Below are 21,886 nucleotides of genomic sequence, written 5' to 3'. Positions count from 1 at the left end.
AATTAATCTATTTATTTGAAGTCATCACAATCAAATTACAAAAAAAAATTTTTATGAGTTAAAAAAATTACAAAATTTATTTGGAATAACAAAAGGTCAGGAACTTCAAAGAAACCAGGGGAAAGAAGATGTAAAGAAAGTAGATTCAGCAGTATCACAGCTTAAACTATATTATAATGTGAGAGCATTATTGAAGTGTAAAATGCATAATTGTGATTATTTTATATTAAACTTTTCTTGTACAAATAAAACCTATGCAAGCCAAGAATAGAAGGAATGCAGAAAATTGGTGGTGGTGGTGGGGGAGAGAATCTTTAATATATAAACTCTTGGATAGGATGTGATTGGGTTGGAATATTGCTGTGATATAGGAAATCATAAGCTGGTTGATCTAGAGAAACATAGAAAGACTGTTTTCACCTTCAGAGAAGCGGATGAAAGGTGTAAATAAATATAGTACAGTCTTACATATATATGTATGAGTATATATGTGCATGTTTATAGATGTCTGTGTATATGTATATGTATATGTACATGTACATGTATATGTGTGCATATATCCACACTTAATTGTAGCCTTCTTGCTGGGAGGGGGAAAGTAAAAAAAAAAGTTTTTTACAAAATAAAGTAAAAAGTGCACAACAAAGAACGAAAGAAAACTAGCAAAGAAGCAAAGAAAAGCTGAGCAGCTTTGAAAACAATGCATAGTATTTATTATTTAGGTTTTCTTGAAATGGAAATTTATTGTTTTATACTGAATCCTCTCTTATGTTCGGCTGTGTACATGGCAAAGGTATTTTTTTTCTTTTCTCATTTTGTATGTAAATTTAAAATACATTTTAAAATTTACAAAAAAAAAAGTGACATCAGTAGTAAAGGTCTTGAAAGGATCCGGTGCAAGCCTTCTGGAAACATGCAAATATTCCGCAAGAAGACACAAAACCAGCGAGATAACACTTACGCGGTCCTAGAGGGAACCCGGAAGTGCGCCATGGCAGTGCGGACGGTCCCGCCTCTCGGGCCCGTACACTTCCTGTCCATTGTTCTCGGCTGAAGCTTTCGCTGTCCTTGGCGTGCCCTGAGCCTCTAGGTCCCAGAGAGAGGCCACGAGTGCCCTTACCCGGAACCGCCAAGAGGAGGAGACTCAGCCCCGGGGCGGCCCCGGCCTGTGAGTCTGAGCCCGGGCGGAGGGCACTCTCGCGCCCTGGGGAGGGGCCGGGCCCAGGCTGGGGAAAGCAGCTGACCAGGGCTGGAGCTCTGCAGAAGACGGGAGCGGGTTGCTTCCTGCCGGGGAGGGCGAGGCCCGGAGCTGCCGGGCTCGGGATGGAGCCAGGGATGGGCTGGAGAATGTGGGGTGCGGGCGAGGGCCGACAGTGAGCACCTGGGACTTGGGAGGACGGGATGCTTGGAGTCAGCTGGAGGCAGGGTGAGGATGGTGGGAGAAGAAAACACCTTGGTGCTCGAGGTCGAGCAGCTGCTGGGAACGCAGGCGGAGAAGGAATGAAGGAGTTGGGGCCGAGTGGAGGGCCAGGTCCCCGGGGGGGTGGGTCCTAGAGAGAAGGAATGGAGGTGGGGATTGACTGAATCCTGGAGGTTGCACTTGGGTCTGGGATGAGAGAAAGACCTATAGAAAGGTTGGAAAACTTCCAAGATTTAAGCGTTTGAGGGAGACAGTCCATAGGTTTTCACTCAGGACATCTGAGGAATTAAGGGGCTGAAAGAAGAGCTAGAGGATAGGTACTCGGCATCCTAAGTAAAGTGGCCTGGGGAAGCAAGATATATAAATACTAGAAATGAGAGACCAGGGAGAGGAACAACTTGGGACCCTGTGGCAGGGACTGATGGAGGAATTAATGACATTAATGATCTACTATTTTAAAACCTGCTGCACCGAAAATTTGTTGAGGGTCATTGATCTAGGCACCTGGAAACTGAATCACACAAAGATACAGTTTTGCTCCAGAGAGGTATTTATTTAGTGAAAGATGGATTTGTGGAGACAAAGGTTGAAGTCCGGGTGAGCAACCAGGAGGGAAATGAAGTCTGCCCTGGGCTTTCTCCTTATATAGAGAATCTTTGGGATCCTCAGGAAGGAACTTCATTCTCTAGAATGAGAACAGAGACTATCATTCTCATTGATCTGAAGACACCAAGAGAAAATATTCCATTGGTGATAAAAAGGAGTGATTTAAAGAAACAAATGTGTATGCACAGGGAAGCCATTTAACAACTTTGATATTTAAAAGAGACATATAGAAGATGGAAGTGAGCAGGTAACAGAGATTGAATATTTCCTTTTATTATTGAAGACCATTAGCCTTCCCATCATTTAGGTTCACAATTTTGGTTCCATCTTCTCTCCTTATTCTCATTCACCCCACATTGTCAATCAGTTGTGCAATCTTGTTTCTGGTTCTGCACCAAATCTTGTGTCTGCCACCATCCTAGTTTAGGCTTTCTCACCTGGACTATTGTAATACTCTCTTAAGTTCATCTTCCTTATAACTGCCAAAGTGATTTAAAGTACAAGTCTGATCATCTAACGCCCCCCACGTTGCTCAATAAAACCCAATGACTTTCTATTATAAGTTAACTAAGTAGGGCAGTAGACAAGAGTGCTGGGCATGGAGTCAAGAAATTCTGAGTTCAAATCTTTCTTCAGAGACTAGCCGTGTGACCCTGGGCAAATCAGCCTCTGCCTTGATTTTCTTATCTGTAAAATGGGGATGATAATAATAGCACCTACCAGGGTTGTGAGGACAAAAGAAAATATTTGTAAAGTACTTTGTAAATCTTAAAGCACTATATAATTATTATTCATTTAAGTATCTAGGTGGCCTAGCGGATTGAGTACCAGGCTTGGAGTCAGGTTTGGCCTCAGATGCTTAGTAACTGTGACCCTGGAAAAGTCACTTAACCCTGTTTGCCTCAGTTTCTGTATCTGTAAAATGGGGTTTTGAGGATCAAATGAGATGATAATTGTAAAGTCCTTAGCACAGTGTCTGGCATGTAGTAAATACTATAAAAATGTTGGCTATTACTATTATTACCACCTCTTGGTAATAGAAACACAAGAAGAAAAATTCCCCATCTGAGATTTAAGCTGTTCACAACCTGGCCCTTTATCTTTGCAGTCTTCTTACACATTTCTCTCCAATTAGCTACACTGGTGTACCTTCTGTTTCTTACATACAATGCCCCTCCCGTTACTGTGCCTTTGCACTGGCTCTCCTGTTTACTTAGAATATTTTTTTTTGTGGGACAGTGAGGGTTAAGTGACTTGTCCAGGGTCACACAGCTAGTAAGTGTCAAGTGTCTGGGGTCAAATTTGAACTCAGGTCCTCCTGAACCCAGGGCTGGTGCTTTACCACCGCGCCATCTAGTTGCCTCTACTTAGCATACTTTTCCTCATCGCTGCCTCTAAGAATCCTGGCTTCCTTTAAGACTTTGCTGAAATGCTGCCTTCTGCAGGTCCTTCCCAGTCTGCCTGGTTACTGGTTCTTTCTCCTTTAAAGTTACTTTCCATCTATTCCATTTATTCTTTATTCCTTTTGGAATGTAAACACTTTGAGAGCAGAGACTATCATTCTCATTGCATTTTTTTGCACTTAGCACAATGCTAAATACTTAATAAATTATTGAGTGGTAGTTTGATTAACTATAAAACATGGCATAGACCTATAGAATCAGGAGAACTAAAGCTGAGAATGAGCTGAAGCTTTCAGGGAAAACAATGACAGCAAAAGGATATATATATATATATATATATATATATATTAGCTATATTATAGAAAAGAAGTGCAAAGATGGGATGGAACCTCTTTGAGGGTGACTGGGACAATGTTAATTGACAATTGAGGGAAGAACTGTTTAATTTTTATTTTGCTTCTCTTTTTTTTGACAAGGAAAATGACCTTTAGATGAAAATGAACAGATCAGGGGCAGCTAGGTGGTGCAGTGGATAGAGCACTGGCCCTGGATTCAGGAGGACATGAGTTCAAATCCGGCCTCAGACACTTAACACTTACTAGCTGTGTGACCCTGGGCAAGTCACTTAACCTCAATTGCCTCACCAAAAAAAAATGAACAGAGCAATCAATTATGGCTGATGAGGAATTGATACCCCAAATAAGTAAAATATATAAGTGGTTCCCTAGATGCCCTTGGTAAATTCAGGTCATTTGGCCTGGATGAGCTATATTCTTGAATCTTGAAAGAACTGGCAGAATTGATTACTGAGCCATTGTCAGTAGGCTCAAAAAATCCTGGCATCTGGGAGAAGTTTTGTAGGATTAAAGAAAGGTAAATGTCTGTAATTTTTAAAATAAGAGAATGGCTTTTGCAAATTATAGACCAATGAACTTAAATTTCTGTCATAATGATAGAATATATTATTAGGAGGGATGGTTAGTGAAAATCTAGAAAAATAAGGGACTACAAAAAGCCATCATGGCCTAAACAAAAACAGGTCATTCCAAATTAAACTTATATAATTTACCTAGACTTTTGAGAAGCATTTAGTGGGTCTTTTACTATGCTTGTGGACAGATAGAGACCTGTGGGCTAGACCATGGGATATCTCCAGTGGACTTACAAGAATCTGGGCGTGGCCTTATGTTAACATAGTATCATCCTATGTTAAATTAGGATTTAGGACTGGAAGGCATTTTAGAGATTATTTAGTCTAACCTCATTTTATATAGAAAAACTTAAAGATATCCAAATATGGAATCAGTATAGCTCAGGAAGAAGTGGTTTCCCCCCTTATCCAAGCAAAGATTTGATCACCACTTCTCACTTATGTTATAGGCCACTAGGTGGAGCAGTGGATAGAGTTCTGGGCCTAGTCAGTAAAACATTTTTTTTTTTTTTTGGTGAGGCAATGGGGTTAAGTGACTTGCCCAGGGCCACACAGCTAGTAAGTGTCAAGTATCTGAGGTCAGATTTGAACTCAGGTCCTCCTGACTTCAAGGCCAGTACTCTAACCACTGTACCACCTAACTGCCCCAAAATGCAAATTCTTGAGTTCAAATCTGGCCACAAACACTAGCTGCATAATCCTGGGCAAATCACTTAACCCAGTTTTCCTCAGTTTCCTCATCTGTAAAATGAGCTGGAGAAGGAAAAGACAAACCACTCTAGTGTCTTTGCCAAGAAGAGGTGACCCATGGTTCTTTCCAACTCCTGAGACTCTATGATCTTCACAAACTGAGTCTCATTGTCTATGGAAATACAGTTAATAAGTGACAGAGGTGGGATATAATGCAGATCTTTCTGGCTCCAAGTCTTCATTCTATCAACCATGCCAGGTTGTTTCTCCATCTTGAATGCATTATATCATTATCTTTTAAAAGTTATTATGTATATCATAATTTTAAAAAGATAATAATGATATGCATGATATATCATGTATATCATATACATCCTATAAATCCTAAATTATATATTTATTATTATATTATAATTATATATAGCCTAATTTGCTTCTTTGCAATTTCTACCATTGTTCCCAGTTCTTCACTCTGGGGCCAAAAACATATCTAATTCTTTTTCCTAGAAACAGGTGGGTGGTATAGTTACTGTTTTGGACTTGGAGTTTGGAAGATATGTTTCAATTCTGCCTCAGACAGTTACTTATTCTCTCAGTCTCCCCTTATATAAAATAAGGATGATAATATCACCTGCCTCCTAGGGTTATTGCAAGGATCAAATGAAATAATGTAAAGTGTTCTGCAAACCTTAGAGCACTATATGAATGCTAACTATTATTTTCCACTTGACAGCTCTTCAAGTTCTTGAAGATAACAATTGTGTTATTCCCCCCCACCCTCTTACAACTTTCTCTAAGCTAAAGATGCCCAGTTTTTTTCAACTGGATCCTCATGGCATGACCTCAAGACCATTTAACATCCTTATCCTTTGGACACTGCCCAAATTCAAATGAAATATTGTATGCAAAATGCTTTGCAAATTTTAAATTCCTTTGTAAAATGCAGTTATTATTTCTATTGAAAAGCCTGAGGACTATGAAGAAATCTGGAAAGAGCTTTATGAAATAGTAAAAAGGAGAAAGAACACATGCTATGACATTGTCAAAGGAAAAGTGAATAGACAGAAACCTAATTGAAGTGTGGGAGAAGTGACTGAAGAGTTAGGGAATTTAATTTAAATGTAAATAAATGAAAATAATAAATGTAAATTGTTAACAAAGCAAGTTTGTTATGTTGATATTTTATTAAGTTTGAAATTCTTTTACTCGATAAAAAGAAGAGTGAACATTAATTATGAAGTCAAAGAATCTGGTTCAAATTTTAGCTCTACTTAATACCTGTGTGACTTTAGGAAAGTTCATTTAAGAAAAGGCATCCAAGGGGCAGCTAGGTGGCGTAGTGGATAGAATACCGGCCCTGGAGTCAGGAGGACCTGAGTTCAAATCCAGCCTCAGACACTTAACACTTACTAGCTGTGTGACCCTGGGCAAGTCACTTAACCCCAATTGCCTCACTAAAAAAAAGAAAGAAAGAAAAGGCATCCAAGGGGCAGCTAGGTGGCACAGTGGATAAAGCACCAGCCCTGGATTCAGAAGGTCCTGAGTTCAAATCCGGCCTCAGACACTTGACACTTACTAGCTGTGTGACCTGGGCAAATCACTTAACCCTCATTGCCCTGCAAAAAAAGAAAAGAAAAGAAGGCATCCAAACTTAGAGCAATAGTCAACATTGGTTTCAGAAGACAATGTTGAAACACACCTCCCTCCTCTTAATAGAGAAGTGGTAGACTGTGGATGCTGGATGTTACATAATAAATAACAGTAACTGACATTGTACTTTACATATATTATCTCATTTGATATGTTTTATATCTGGTTACTATGTCAGTTGATTTTTCCTAAGTTTGCCTTTGTGACAAGGGAGGCTGCTGTATAGGTAGGGGAATATGGAGACATGTTTGTAGTATAAAAACAAAAGGTAATTAAAGGTAATTTTGTACTAGAAAGCTTGTAATTTAAAATTGACTTACAATACCAAGCTGCATCAATCGATGTAGTTCATTTTTAAAAAAACATTCATAAGGCAAAGAACATGGAGGATAATAGGATGAAATTTTTTTTCAATGAAAAAAGTACAATACCTGCTTGTAATTATTTTTATTTAAAGTACATTTGTACAGATAGGAGAAAGAAAATATTATCAAATGTGTTTCCTTGTAATTTTTTACTTAGGAATTGAGTTTTGCATCCCTCTTTGTTATTGCGTTTGCTGCAAAGATTTTTTCTTTTTGCAAATGATGCATACATATGTGGTCTTGTTTCTGTACTTTGTTGTGTCACAAATGAAGTGCATTTTGGCTGAGGGAGCAGACAAATGTCTTAAGCCCTGATCATTGCAACCTCTGATTTGCCACTTGGACAATCGCTAGTGAATTCCTCGCTCTTGATGGCTAATATTTGAATTATAGACTTTTAAATTTATTATCTACCAGTTGATGAGGGCCCTATCTAAAGAATTTTTTTAAACCGACTATATATAGACCATTTTCTTCTTGCTGCTTTCACGTAACACCTTGCTATTTGGTCAAGAACATCTACAACTATTCTTGTAAAGTAGGATACTACTTGGCTGTGGCTTTGGGTTCTCTGTTGGAATCTCAACATCTAGATGGAAGGTTCTTATAGAAATTACAGACTCAAATCTCTTGCACTGGTACAATGTCACCGTCAGCTTCTCTTTAGATTTCAAAACCAGTGTTTCATGCAATGGCCTGTGTCTGAATTTCTTCTGGAACCTTTCTCTACCATTCTAATGAATAGTCCCTACTATGCTGCACCTTTGCTTTGTAACTCAAGGAAAGATCAAAGGATATAAAATAATTGCCACATGTTACATTGTAGCCTTTGTCAGTGGTTTCATGTACTTAACCACATCTGTAGGCACACTTACCATCTTTGCTTCTAGTATTGTCTTTTCTCAAGTTAGGGGATTCATTTAACAAACAATTGTTCTCATTATCTACTGCCAAACAAAATTTCAGGCTAAGTTTGTCTGGCTTGTTTGACATATTGAATAAATTTACAGTGTACCTTTCAAGGCAACAATTGCTTATCAGCCATAAGTATGTACGTATATAGATGATAACTTTTGATGATTTTCATTGAAAGGATTCCACATTGAAGATGCTAGCCAAAGTTTGTCCTAACATAGATTTTACTTCTTTTCAGTTTCCAGGTAAAAGTGATGGTATATCATTAAATCTAGAAATCAATTTTATGACATGGTTTCATTGAATAAGGACACCCTCAAGAGCTATCCCACATTTTTTATTGGTAGATTCTGTATATAGTGTCATGAGCAACATTAAATTCCAATTCTTCTCACATAATGAACCAGTTAGCATTGCTTGTTACTCATTGGCCCTCAGCATTTATACATTTCAGAATGTTTATAAGTATTGGCTCGCTAAATAAAGTTTAGAAAGAAGAAATGAGACTTTTTCAATGACATAGGTTGTAGAATATGCAGTAAGGCCAGATTGAAGTGTAATAATATTTAGCTACTGCAAGTGTACTCACATTGCTTGTGAGAAGCAGCAGTTCATTTCTAAGAATAAGGGCAATCTCAGGACCAGCATATTCTCTCATTTTGTTCTATCAAGGTTGGATGAATGTTCCCTAGAAAGCCCTTTGGGTAGTGAGTAGATTCACGTAGGGCAAAACAAGCAGTATCTAGTAATGGTCTGATGCTGAGTTGAATCTGCAAACATAGGTTCCAACCCTAGTACTTCAGTCTCTATTTTACTTACTATAAACCTCTGAAGTTTGGCCATTGTGAACAGAAACTTAAAGTACCTTTATGTCATTTATAATACTTGTTTTGATAGAGAGAAATGCACAGATTCAATACTGAGACATGGCAGTAAGTAGTGTTAGATTGTGTCATGTAGTAGAAAATATATTGGATGTGCATTCGGAAAACCTGTTTTTAAATCCTGGCCCTGATACTTTATAGTAGCTCTATGAGGCTTAGTTTCTTCATCTCTAAAGTCAGAACAATAACATTTGCAGTATGAACTTGTGAGCAAAGTGCTTTGTAAACATTATAGTATTATGTATGTTTTACCTCCTACTAAAAGTATTTATTCTCATTTGTCCACTTGTTTCTTGGTATACAAATGAGGAAAGGCTGTGGCTTTCCTAAGCTAACATTCAGTCACTGCATCATGGATTGACTCTTCTGGTTTCTTCTGGTGGGGATGTGTAAGCATTCTTCGTCCTAGTCTATGCTTTTGCCTTTCCTCTTGACCTTTGTATACATTTGTTTCTATGTATTTGCTTAACTTTATCCAAAAAACATTCTCACACCTACCTTTCAAAAGGCCCTTATTCACAGATCTTAACTTTTAATTCATTTGACTGCTGATTCAGCAGTCTCTACTTTGTTTCCTTTCTACAAATTCAGGTTAGCTGTTTGCAGACATTATTTTAGAGAAGTCATGTATCTGAGGTTTAGAACTTACTGTAGAGGGGCAGCTAGGCGGTACAGTGGATAAAGCACCGGCCCTGGATTCAGGAATACCTGAGTTCAAATCCAGCCTCAAACACTTGACACTCACTAGCTGTGTGACCCTGGGCAAGTCACTTAACCCTCATTGCCCTGCAAAAACAAAACAAAACAAAAAAAACCTTATTATAGAAAGAAGAGATAGCTTGTAAATTGTTCCAAATTTCAAAAAATATCATTAACCTTTCATTTATTGCAGGACCAGTCATTTTAATCCTGTTAGTCCTGGCAGAATTTTGTTGACTGCATATTGTATGCCTGTTGTAAAAGTGTGGACTCTTGGGCTAAATCATCTAATTTACCCCCTGGGTCTTTGTGTTTTATATCCATTTCAAAGGAGAGGATATTGTGCAGTGGGACAGTAGTCTGGAAAGAGTAAGGAATATATGATGCCTTATGTAGTCTCTTTGAATCCTAGTGAAGGGGAGAATGAATAGCTTTCATTGCAGAGAATTTCAAGGAAATTGTTATCACTAGTAGAAAGCCATCACTGATGGGGTAGATGGAAAGATATTAGTACTATATGAATAGGGATTTTGTCTGACTGTTGGAAAGCTGAGAGATGCTGAAACGGGTGAAGTGATATAGGTTGTAGATCCTATATGAGCATTAACTGGGGTATGTGTAGCCTTCCCCTCCTGGAGGCAAGTAGAAGGACATGGTAACCCCAAAAGTGTTCTACCAGACTCAGCATCCTATTTTAGAATTTTCAAAGGTTCTTTTAAAGTGATTGTTGTAATTCAAGTTGGGTGCTACAGTACAAGTTATATACTTTTCTTCATGTATTTTCCCCTTTTTTGACTCTTCTAGCAGTTACCTTAAGTAAAAATTTGTGAAGGGGACCTTTCTCTAACCTTTAGCTCCAAAATAAGTTTATCTTTATCATAGGCCCTTAAGTGCTACAGAGACTGGTGGTAACTATATTTAGTGCCTTCAGTGGCCCTTGCTATAAACAGAGATGCATTCTAAAGCCAAAGAGAAGTAAACAAACAAATGATCTAAGCTGTGGCAAATATCCCTTTGATGGAATATGGGTGAAGTACTTGCCCAAGCCACCAGAAATGAGAACATACATTATTCCAGGAGTCTAATTTTTGAGGACATGGCAGTTTATTTATCCCGAGAGGAATGTGGACAACTGAATCCCACCCACAGGGACTGCTACCAAGATGTCCTGTGGAAGAACTATGGCCATAGAATTTCTCCAGACCGAAGTTTCTACATAGATTAATATGTGGGATTCACATATTTAAGTAACTGTGTTTGGGAACTGGAAGGGACGGGAATGGGGGGATAACTGTAACACATTCACCTTCTCTCTCCCTCTCCTTTCATTTTCCTTCTTTGTGTCTTAGGTGGACCAGTGAACCTCACAGACACTACTTGTGTTCGAGGGATAATAAAGCGGAAATTATCCCTTTGGCCCCCACTTTACTTGCTGCTAGGGGTACTTTTTTGAACCCTAAATTTTGCAATTGGATTTAAGCAACTAGAAATGTAACTATGAATTTCTGTACCTAGGAGAAACAATTGGAAAATCACCCTTTAGCCCTTAGTTACAGGGGGTAAGGGAGGGTGGAGACAGAGACCTGGGGACACTACTTTGAGAAGGCCCCTGATCCCTGTGATCATCTTGTATCCACCTGACCGATATAATTTATTAAGCACCTACTATGTACAAATCCCTGCGCTAGGTGCTGGGGATACAAAAACAAAGGTCATTGTGGTTGAGGAGTTTACATTTCTACTGAAGAGAAACATGTAGTGTGTGTACATACACAGATGCATGAAGAGACACGCCATAGTAGATAGAGAAGGATCTGGGTTCCAGTCCTGCTTCTGAAATGTTTTGGCTGTGTGACTCTGGGCAAGTTGTTTAACCTCTCAGTGCTCTGGGTGATTTTCTAACTCTAAGTTGCACAAAAGGTACCAACCTGTAATGGAGTTTCTTCACGTAGGACTTTGTGCTTTCTGCAGGAGGCCATTCCCAATCCCCATAATTGCTGATGCCTCCCCCTTGCCAATTATCTTCTAAGTACTTTTGTATGTCATTTACATGTTGTCATTAAAATATGAGCTTTGGGAGGGCAGGAAGTGTTTTTTGTCTTTGTGTCACCATGTTTTAGCACAGTGCTTGGCATATCATACTTAATAAATGTGTGTTGGGGGCAGCTAGGTGGCGCAATGGATAAAGTACTGGCTGTGGATTCAGGAGGACCTGAGTTCAAATCCGGCCTCAGACACTTGACACTTACTAGCTGTGTAACCCTGGGCAAGTCACTTAACCCTCATTGCCCCACCAAAAAAGAAAAATGCATGTTGACTGACAATCAACTAGAGTAGTAATAAGAGGTGGCATCTCTAAGGCTTGAAGGAAATTAGACTGTATTCTAGGCATAGAGAGGGTCAAATTCTGGGAATAGCAAATTGTGCTAAATTCTAGAGTACATGAAAGGTAATAATGTGAAATACTCCTGAAAAAAGTGGACTGGATCCAGAACATTAAGGGTCTTTTTAACTTAGACAGACTAGATGATTTTTGAGTACATTTATGCTTTGGGAGTTTTTCTTTGGCAACCATATGGAGGAGGGATTACAGAGAGAAACTGGAAATTGGAAGTTGGATATCATATACAAAATAAGACATAGGAAGAGGTGAGAGGGAAATGAGGGAAGAGGCGATAGATACAAGAGATGATTATGGAGTTAGATCTCCAAGACCTGGCAGCTGATTGGCTGTGGTAGAAAGAGTCAAAGATAACACCCAGGTTAGGAACTAGGATGACTGGAAGGATGATGGTGCCCTTGGGGGAGAAGTAGATTTAGGGGGAAACAGTGAGTTCTATTTTGGAGACATGTTAAGTTTGAGATTCCTATGGGACAGCCAATTGTCAGTGCTGCAGAGGGGTTGAGAGGGATGAGAAATGAGGCAAGCAAGACCATCTAATTTAGCAGTTAGTTCAGACCCACACCACCTACTTTACTGCAACAGCTTCCTAATTGATCCTCTTCTGGTCTTTCAACACTCTATTCCATCCTATACTCTTCGACCAGTCATTTTCCTTAAATGTTGATCTAACCATGTCATTCCCCATCTCAGTCAACTCCATTGATTCCATTTTGCATCTAGGATAAAATATAAACTCTGGCTTTTAAAACCATTTACAGGGGCAGCTAGGTGGCGCAGTGGATAGAGTACCGGCCCTGGAATCAGGAGTACCTGAGTTCAAATCCAGCCTCAGACACTTAACACTGCCTCTTGAATTTGTGTATTTGCAGTGGCCATCCTTGATGCCTAGAAGGAACTTATTTCCTCTTCATTTCCATCTTAGAGTCCTTCTCTTCTTTCAAGATGGTGTTCAAGCACCACCTTCTGAGAAATGTTTTTCCTGATCCCTTCAACTGCTAGTGCCCTTCTTCCCAAACCTTCTATTTAAATACTTTGTATTTACATTTCTTCTCTTCATACTTATTTGGTATGTACTCTTATCTTCCCCATTAGAACAAAGTAAGCTCCTTGTGAGTAGGTTGTTTCATTCTTTGTATTTGTGTCCTTGTTGATTGACTAGATGGCTTCTTTGTTCTCTTCCACCTCTGATCTTTAATATCATTTCCCAGTTGATGGCTATATACATTGTTTCTTGTTCTTTGCTACTATAAAAAATACTGCAACACATATTTTGGTGTACATGAGGCGTTTCTTTTTATCATTGAACTCATTGGGGGCATATGCCTGGCAGTACAATTTCTAGGTTAAAGGGTATAGACATTTTAGTCAATTTCTTAGCATAATTGCTTTATATACTGGTTAATCAATTCACAGTTCCACCATCATTAAATCAGAGTATCCTTTCCCAAATCCATCTTCTGTCATATTTCCCAATTTGTTTGATTAAACCTCCAGGGGAAGTTAGGTGGTGTAGTGGATAAAGCATTGTCCCTGAAGTTGGGAGGACCCGATCCTGGGCAAGTCATTTAACCCTAATTACCTTAAACATCTGAGACCATCTCCAGTTGTCTTGATGTATATCTTGCCACTGGACCCAGATGGCTCTGGAGGATTGAGTTTGGTGACCCTGCACAACCCTCCCTCATTTAAATCCAATTCACTGCAAGTCATGACACCACCCTGATGCCATGGTCCTCTTTGAGAACGAAGGACAAACAACAAAGAAAGAAGGTTAAACCTCAATTAAAAAATATATATTTTTCTTAATTTTAATGAATTGGAGCATTTTTTCATATGGTTGTTAATAGTTTGCAGTTCTTTTTGAGAATTCTGTCTTTTTTTTCTTTTTGGTGAGGCAATTTGGGGTTAAGTGACTTGCCCAGGGTCACACAGCTAGTAAGTGTCAAGTGTCTGAGGCCCGATTTGAACTCAGGTCCTCCTGACTCCAGGGCCAGTGCTCTATCCACTGTGCCACTTAGCTGCCCCTTTTTGAGAATTCAAACCTTCCCTTTTCATACTGATGGTAGGTGAGGCCTCCCCAACCCCCTCCCTGCCCCCCCCCATTGGCAAAGGAACAGGGTGATTGGGCCTAGGCTCCAAATTAGTTGTGGTAAGAGAGGGAGTTTACTTGCCAACAGCAGGCTCATGCCTTAGTGACTTCAATCAGGTGACTATAAGGTACCCCCCTCTCACTTCAACTCATGGGTAGCAGGCATTAGGCATCCATTCAACAAGCCTCTGGCTCTGTCCCCAACCCTTTAGCCTCTAGTTTACCGCTGGTGGAATTGAGGAGGGAGAGACTTGGCTCTATTCAAACCTGCCATTTGGTGGCAGAGTAACTTCCCATTCCCTGTTTCGAGTTTGGAAACTGCACTGTACCCCTTGCCACGTCCCAGTTCTAGACTTAGCTTGGGTGGGAGCTATCCAAGGTGTTAGAGTAATATTTACTTTCAGGGAGAGGCAGCTGGCTTAGACCTCCCTAGACCCTAAGTGGATGGATGGTCCCAGCTGGAGGGATGGTGGGGGTTGAACAGTGTTCACCAGAGAAGCCCTTCCAATATCACTCTTCTTTGTTGAGACCCATTACCAATGCTTCTGGGTCTGGAGTATTGCCTTGCTTTAGAGCAGGTCTAGATTTAAGCACATTTACAAAGGGAAGTGGATGAGAAAATGAATAGGAATTTAACAACCTCAGCAGTAACTCTCTTTAATCCTTGGTCCTCCCAATCATGGGTTCATAATTTCCCTCCAAGAAGTCTCCCTTAATTAGCTCTCCTTTGGGCATGCCCGTTTACTCAAGTATTTATTGCATTGTGCCAGGCATTTCTAAGTGCTAGGTATAACTCATAGTCCCTGCACTTTAGGAACTATTGAAGAAAACATACACAAGCAACATATAAATAACAATATAAGTGGTGCAGTGGTTAGAAAAGTAGAAGCAGTTAGGAAGAGCTGGATTCAGATCTAGCCTCAGACACTTTATACACTGGTTAATCAATTCACAGTTCCACCATCATTAAATCAGAGTATCCTTCTTTCCCAAATCCATCTTCTGTCATATTTCCCAATTTGATTAAACCTCCAGGGGAAGTTAGGTGGTGTAGTGGATAAAGCATTGTCCCTGAAGTTGGGACTTGACTCCCAAGCAAGACACTAAAGATTTTGGGGGCATACATATATGAATTACTTTGCCAGCGGTTCTACCTTCCTGATTATGTCATAGAATATATTTGCATCTCCTAAACATAAACTAGCTTCATCATAAGGACATAGCTGAGAAGCATGTAAGGGATTTTAGACCATGTCTTGAAAACTGCTGAAATAAGTAATCTCAAAGTAACTGATTTACATATAGAAAGTTAAAATGCCTACAATTGCCTTGGTCCTTTTCTACTTCCCAGCCATACTTTTCCCACTCAATTTGAGCTGAATGACTTAGTTGATTTCTTCACTTCTTCAGGTTTACGGCTTCAGCAGGAGACAGGACAGAGAGCATCTTGAAGCAAGAGGCTCCAGAAATGAAGGAATCTTCCAGTGGGTTGTTGGCAGAATCTGCCACAGGCAGGGCCCAACATCTGTTTCGTGACTGGGGTAGAGCTGATGGTGAGACCAAGGAGCCTAAGTTGGAAGAACAATTGAAGTCCCCACCAATGGAAGGAAAAATGAGTAAATCTAACACCCCAATAAAGGGCCAAGGAAAATTAATTGGCCAAGAGAGACCTGATACAGAGGAAAAACCCTTCAAGTGCCTAGACTGTGGAAAATGCTTTGGCCGAAGCACTCATCTCAGTCTCCATCGGAGGACTCACACTGGTGAAAAGCCCTACAAGTGTGGGGATTGTGGTCGGTGCTTCAGTGATGGTTCTGCCCTTATTCGCCATCAGCGGATCCACACAGGTGAAAGGCCCTACAAGTGTAAGGAGTGTGGAAAATGCTTTGGCCGTAGCTCCCATCTGGAGCTGCACCAGCGGACTCACCTTGGGGAGAAGCCCTATAAGTGCCCCGAGTGTGGCAAGGGGTTCCGGGACAGCTCAGGTTTGGCCAGACACCAGGGCATCCATACAGGTGCCAGTCCCTACAAGTGTGGTACATGTGGCAAGAGCTTTAATGACAGCTCAGCCTTCATCCGTCACCAGCGCATCCACACAGGTGAAAAGCCGTATGTGTGTGTGGAGTGTGGCAAGAGTTTCAGTGATAGTTCAAATTTCCGTACACACCAGAAATCTCATTGGGAGGAAAAGCCCTTCAAGTGCACGACTTGTGCAAAGAGCTATGTGCGTAGATCAGACCTTGTCATACACCAGAGGACACACACTGGTGAGAAGCCTTACCAGTGCAGTGACTGTGGCAAGAGCTTCAACCAGAGGTCTGGCCTCATCATCCACCAGACCACTCACACAGGGCAGAAACCCTTCAGCTGTAGCAAGTGTGGGAAGAGTTTTGGGCACCACTCATATCTCCTGAAGCATCAGAGGACTCATTTTAGAGAGTTTCCAGAGAAACCTCCAGAATAAAGAGACACGCCCCTTGTTCTTGCCCAGTGACCCTCCTAGAGATCATCAACGGGACTTTTATGTTCAGATAAGCCATTCATGCACCATGCCTTGTCAGCAGTATCCATTTAAGAGAGGGCTAGACGGGATGTATGGTTCGCCATGTGAATATGGAACTCAACCTTACTAGTACCAGTGGGGCAGATCAGCCCTGAAATTCAATAGATGATCTTATTTGCCCTCACAGCTATTACCAAGGTGGGTTTTCTCTTCCCATCAAGTAGATGAGAAACCGATATCCATCCTGCCCAGGGGCATGACGAAAGTTTAGCTGGAGGAGCCAAGATCAGTTTCCTTTCTGGTTTAGGAAAGACTTATTAACATTATTTTTCCTTGTACTAGAATTCTAATACTTTTTCTAAAAGTGCAATTTGTAAAGTCCAGGATATATGGAGGGGTGCGTCCCACCATGATTTTCAGCTTTCCCCCTGCTTGCTAAAAGCCCTCTGAAATGTTTTAATCACTGTGGAGAAAAGTCAGAGGACCATAAAAGCAATGACATGTTTTCTAATACAAATGCATGTGGAGGCCCATCTCACATATATTTTTATGGTGCCCTTATGCTCAGTTATTAGAATTGTCTTTGGTTTCATGCCCTATATCTTGTGGAATGACTTCCTCAAAGAAGCCTGAGCCAATCCTTTATTTCAAGCCACTAGAGTTTCTGGGTACATGTTTTTGTGATACGAATATGGTCCAAACCCCTCCTTTTATAGGTAAGGAAATAGAAGTAAATTGATTCACCCAATGTCATAAAGGAACTTATATGCAGACCAAGAACGTGAACCCAGATCTTGATTTTCTGTCAATTGTTTCTTCTGTCATATAATGTTACAATAATCATATTGCCTTGGCAGTTTTATTGCTAAAGCACCTCAATTAGAGAATGGAAAGCTATGCCATGGCAAAGAACTGGAAACTAAGGAGTTGTCCATCAGTTGGGGAATGGCTGAACAAACTACGGTATATGAATACTATACTTAGCATAAGAGATGATGAAAGGAAGAGTTTTGGGGAAATCTGAGAAGACTTTTCTGAACTAATGCGGAGTGAAGTGAGCAGAACCAAGAGAACAATTTATATAATAATAACATTGTAAAGATAACTTTGAAAGTCCATTATTGACTCTAATCAATGCAATAACCAACCAGGACTCCAGAAAAATGGTATAAACCTTGTTATTCCAGGAAGTAGCGATGGACTCAAAATGCAGAATGAAACATACATTTCTAGACATGGACAATGTGGGAACTTGTTTTGCTTGACTATGCACATCTCCCTTTACCCTCCCCCCACCCCTGCCCCAAAGAGAGGAAATGGCAGGTGGGAGAAAATAAATGCTTGTTAATTTTTTAAAAGAGTAAAATAAAATGTTACATAAAAGATGTCGTTTTGTGGACTCTTCTAATTTCCTAACAAAATACTTTCCCTTCTTACAAAAACAAAACAAAACAAAAAAACAAAAAACTTTCCCTTCTTTCCTGTTATTCCTCCCTAAGCCTTCCTTTGGAACCCAGAATCACCTAAAGCAGTGGTTCTCAACTTTTTCCATAATAGTAGAATCCTTCTAGTAAAGTCCTCTAAAATTATTTTTAATGGTTATTAACAAATATAAGGTTCACTGAAAAAAAAAAAACTGGGATGTTTCATTCCTTGTAGCACAATAAAATACTGCCCTTATAGTTACAGTGGGGGTGGTACCCAGGGTCAAGATTGATAAACCCAGATTGCAGCTCCATATTCCACCAGTAGATGTAGCAATGCACACCATATCCTGGTAGAAGTCTAGCCTTCTAAGTACTGGAAAAGACTAAAGACTCGTAGTCCAAAGTTGGGGAACCCATGTCCTTTATTTGCATAGAGTGGGGATCATGGGATTTAGACATGGTAAGAACTTTAATTCAAAATTCAGCAAAAATACTGTTGAAAGTGGGGCTAATCAATTTAAGAGCTAGGGAATTTCTAAAGGTGAAATGGTAGTGTTTTTCATACACCAAATCATTAGCTAACAAAACCTTTTTCACTATCTGTGGGGGTTCTACTAATGAAACAAATTAATTAAACAGTATTCCAGGGGCAGCTAGGTGGCACAGTGGATAGAGCACTGGCCCCGAAGTCAGGAGAACCTGAGTTCAAATCCATCCTCAGACACTTAATACTAACTCTGTGACCCCAGGCAAGTCACTTAACCCCAATTGCCTCACCAAAAAACCCCCACAAAAAACCAGTATTCCAACAATGCACAAAAGCAATAAAAAGGGCCTGTACTGTTATCGGATGAGAAAAACAGAAGAAATAAAACATTTATCAACGTTGACTGCTTCTGTACATTTGTTTATGAGGAAACCAAAATTACCTTTTTTTTTTTTTTTGGATGCCGACTGCTCGGGGGTCGTGTAACTGGTTAGCATGCCAGATTCTCGTTCGTTATCGGAATTAACCAGACAAATCGCTCCACCAACTAAGAACAGCCATGCACCACCACCCACCAAAATTACTTTTTTTTATGTTGTACACATAAACCTCAAGTATAGTGGTCTAGCTTATACTATTTCCTTTAGGGTCCAAAAGAAGTTTGGAAGTACCTGGAAGGCCACAGGATCAGAGAAGAAAACTGGAGAGTAGAATGTTTGGCTTATAAGTTTGTTTCTCAAAATAAATTCATTTTGAATGTTATTAGCAAGTTTGCTTTACACTTCTGTTGAAGGCTATGTTGTATTTTGTCATTGCTGTCTATGATGGGGATGAATGATAGCAGGTAGCAAGCTAATAATTTACAGTAAAATCTAACTTTCCTTAAGGTCAAATTGTGTTCAGTTTTGAGTTCCATGTTTTAGGAAGGGCATTGACAAGCTGGAGAGTATCCAGAGGGAGGCAAATTGGAGAGTGAAGGGTTTCAAAATCATGCCATATAAAGATCACCTTAAAAAATGGGATGTTGTTATCATGGCAAGTGAGACTGAGGCTGGGAACCTGGGAAGGGGAAGCCCTTTAAGCTTCTAGGAATTCTGGACGTCCAAAATGTACCCTGTGCATGAGACTCTATACTCTATGGCTCCTTAGGATCTGTCATTTTTATTTACTAGTAGAGTTAGAAGATCTTGTGATGTTGCAGTGGGTGTATTTACTTTGGGAACTTTAGGATGCTGGTTTCCTTGTAGATATTCAAAGGAAAGAATCCAGCAAAGAATTGTCCAAGAAGGAATAAAAAACCAAGATTTTGTTTGAAAGCACCAACCTTGATCCTCAAAGAAAACAAATCAGCACCAAAAGCAGCAATTCTTAATCTAGGCCAGAAGGCTAAGGAACAACTTAAAGCCTTCCTTGAAATCATGGACTATAGGGGCAGCTAGGTGGCACAGTGGATAAAGCACTGGCTCTGGATTCAGAAGGACCTGAGTTCAAATTCGGCCTCAGACACTTGACACTTACTGGCTGTTGTGACCCTGGGCAAGTCACTTAACCCTCATTGCCCTGCAAAAAAAAAGAAGGAAAGAAAGAACAGACTATAAACCAAGTTGATCAGCTGTAGAAACATTTAACAGCAATGCTTTTAAAAAAATGGAAAATTTTTAAAATATCTGCAGTGTATTAAAAATGGTTAACATTCCACTCTCTCTATTGTAAATGTCAAATTTTTTTTCTGAGTGCAACACAATTTAGAATTTACTGGGGCAGCTAGGTGTTATAGTGGATAAAGCACCGGCCCTGGAGTCAGGAGGACCTGAATTCAAATTTGGCCTCAGACACTTGACACTACCTGTGTGACCCTGGGCAAGTCACTTAACCCCAATTGCCTCACTCCCATCCCCCGCCCCCCAAAAAGAATTTACTGGTACTGTGATGGTGAAATAAATGACAAAATTAAGAAAAAAGTGGGAAGTTTAACCTATAGAAGGGAGACTTGGGGAAACATGATAGTACCTTCAAAAGTATCTAAAGGCTTTCATGTGAAAGAGGTGTGTCAAGAGTGATGGGCTGGGGGCAGCTAGGTGACGCAGTGGATAGAGCACTGGCCCTGGAGTCAGGAGGACCTGAGTTCAAATCCGATCTCAGATACTTAACACTTCCTAGCTGTGTGACCCTGAGCAAGTCACTTAACCCCAATTGCCTCACCAAAAAAAAAAAAAAGTGATGGGCTGAAGAAATAGGCCACATCTGGTAACAAAGGAAGGCATGACCAGAGATTCCTGACTGGTTCCTTAGTTCCCATGGTGGGAGACAGGCATGGAGCGTGCATTGTGGCCACTTCTGATGACGTGATCTGGCCTGCTGCTGAAGAATATGCAAGACCAGAGGTACAGGTACCAGAGGTACCTCTGTGTCAAGGGGGTAGAGTGGGGACTGTGCCAAAGAAAATTAATTAGAGTCTGGAGCTACCCATTCAGACTTAACAACTCCCTCTCTTTAACTGTGTTAAGAACTCCCATCCTGTTCCCTGTTGGGCAGCTTTGATAGCTGTATACACATAGCAATGAGTTTCTTTGCCTGAAAGACCCTCAAAAGATCTTGTCTCTAGCTGCCTTTCTCAGAGCATAGGTGATTTAACAGCAATCATGAGACGTCTGATGTAATTGAGATCCAGATTCTGTACAACCCTGAGAAGAGGGCCACTGCTAGACATGCTTGGCTGACAATGCCTAACTTGCTGCTCAGTGTGGACCGAGGTGAAAGTGACACCTGTACAAGAGTCAAGCAAATTTCCCTGGATTCATTACCTCTCATGAAAGGATTATGGAGATGATGGGCTTTTATGAGCCTTTTGTTATGTATTTTTTATTTTAGGCACATGTCCATGAGTATTTTAATATATTAAGCATTTCTTTACTTTTTGTCTGTGTATGAGGCAAGCAGCTATCTTCACCCTGCTATCTACTATATACATTTAAGTAACTTTCTAGAAAAGATCTTAATCCTTTTAGGGATGGACCCAAGAAATGCACCAACTTTATATGAAGCTTTAAATGATTTTTCCTGGAGATCTATCATGAAGTAGGATTATGAGCCATAGTTCAAGAGAAGCCTGAATGGATGGTTTGATGCTAGTTTATCTGGCCTGAGCTTGAGTCCTGGGGTAGAGATATGTAAAGATATAGTCAGTCTTTACAGCAGGGACATAAATTAATTTAGTTAGGGCTTTTTATTACGTTACTAATATAGACTGGCACCTTCTCTTGCAACTTAAAGAGTTGCCAAGAGTGCTTGAAACTACAGGGTCATACAACAAAGTGTTAGAAGTGGGACCACACACAGAGTAAATGCTGCAATACACCCAGTGATCACCATTTGTCTAGCAAGTAAGGTAAATCCCTTCTAGTAAGTTCATG

At 40.2% G+C, this 21,886-nt stretch overlaps 1 protein-coding gene across 1 annotated transcript; it reads left to right on the top strand.

Moving 5' to 3' along the window:
• Positions 1-1,016: 1,016 nt before the first annotated feature.
• LOC122726356 (zinc finger protein 239-like) lies at positions 1,017-17,888 on the top strand. Its single transcript, XM_043964027.1, has 2 exons — positions 1,017-1,168; positions 15,467-17,888. Exon 2 carries the CDS (start codon positions 15,525-15,527, stop codon positions 16,518-16,520), a length of 996 nt encoding a protein of 331 aa, XP_043819962.1. The 5' UTR covers positions 1,017-1,168; positions 15,467-15,524; the 3' UTR covers positions 16,521-17,888.
• Positions 17,889-21,886: the final 3,998 nt, after the last annotated feature.

This window comes from Dromiciops gliroides, chromosome 4 (genome assembly GCF_019393635.1).
Source record: "Dromiciops gliroides isolate mDroGli1 chromosome 4, mDroGli1.pri, whole genome shotgun sequence".
Lineage (NCBI taxonomy): Eukaryota > Metazoa > Chordata > Mammalia > Microbiotheria > Microbiotheriidae > Dromiciops > Dromiciops gliroides.
Note: the sequence above shows the minus strand (reverse complement) of the source record. Positions and strands in the feature narration are given on the sequence as shown.

Coding starts and splice junctions, on each gene's coding strand:
- LOC122726356 (XM_043964027.1), top strand. CDS start 15,525: ATGAAGGAATCTTCCAGTGGGTTGTTGGCAGAATCTGCCACAGGCAGG.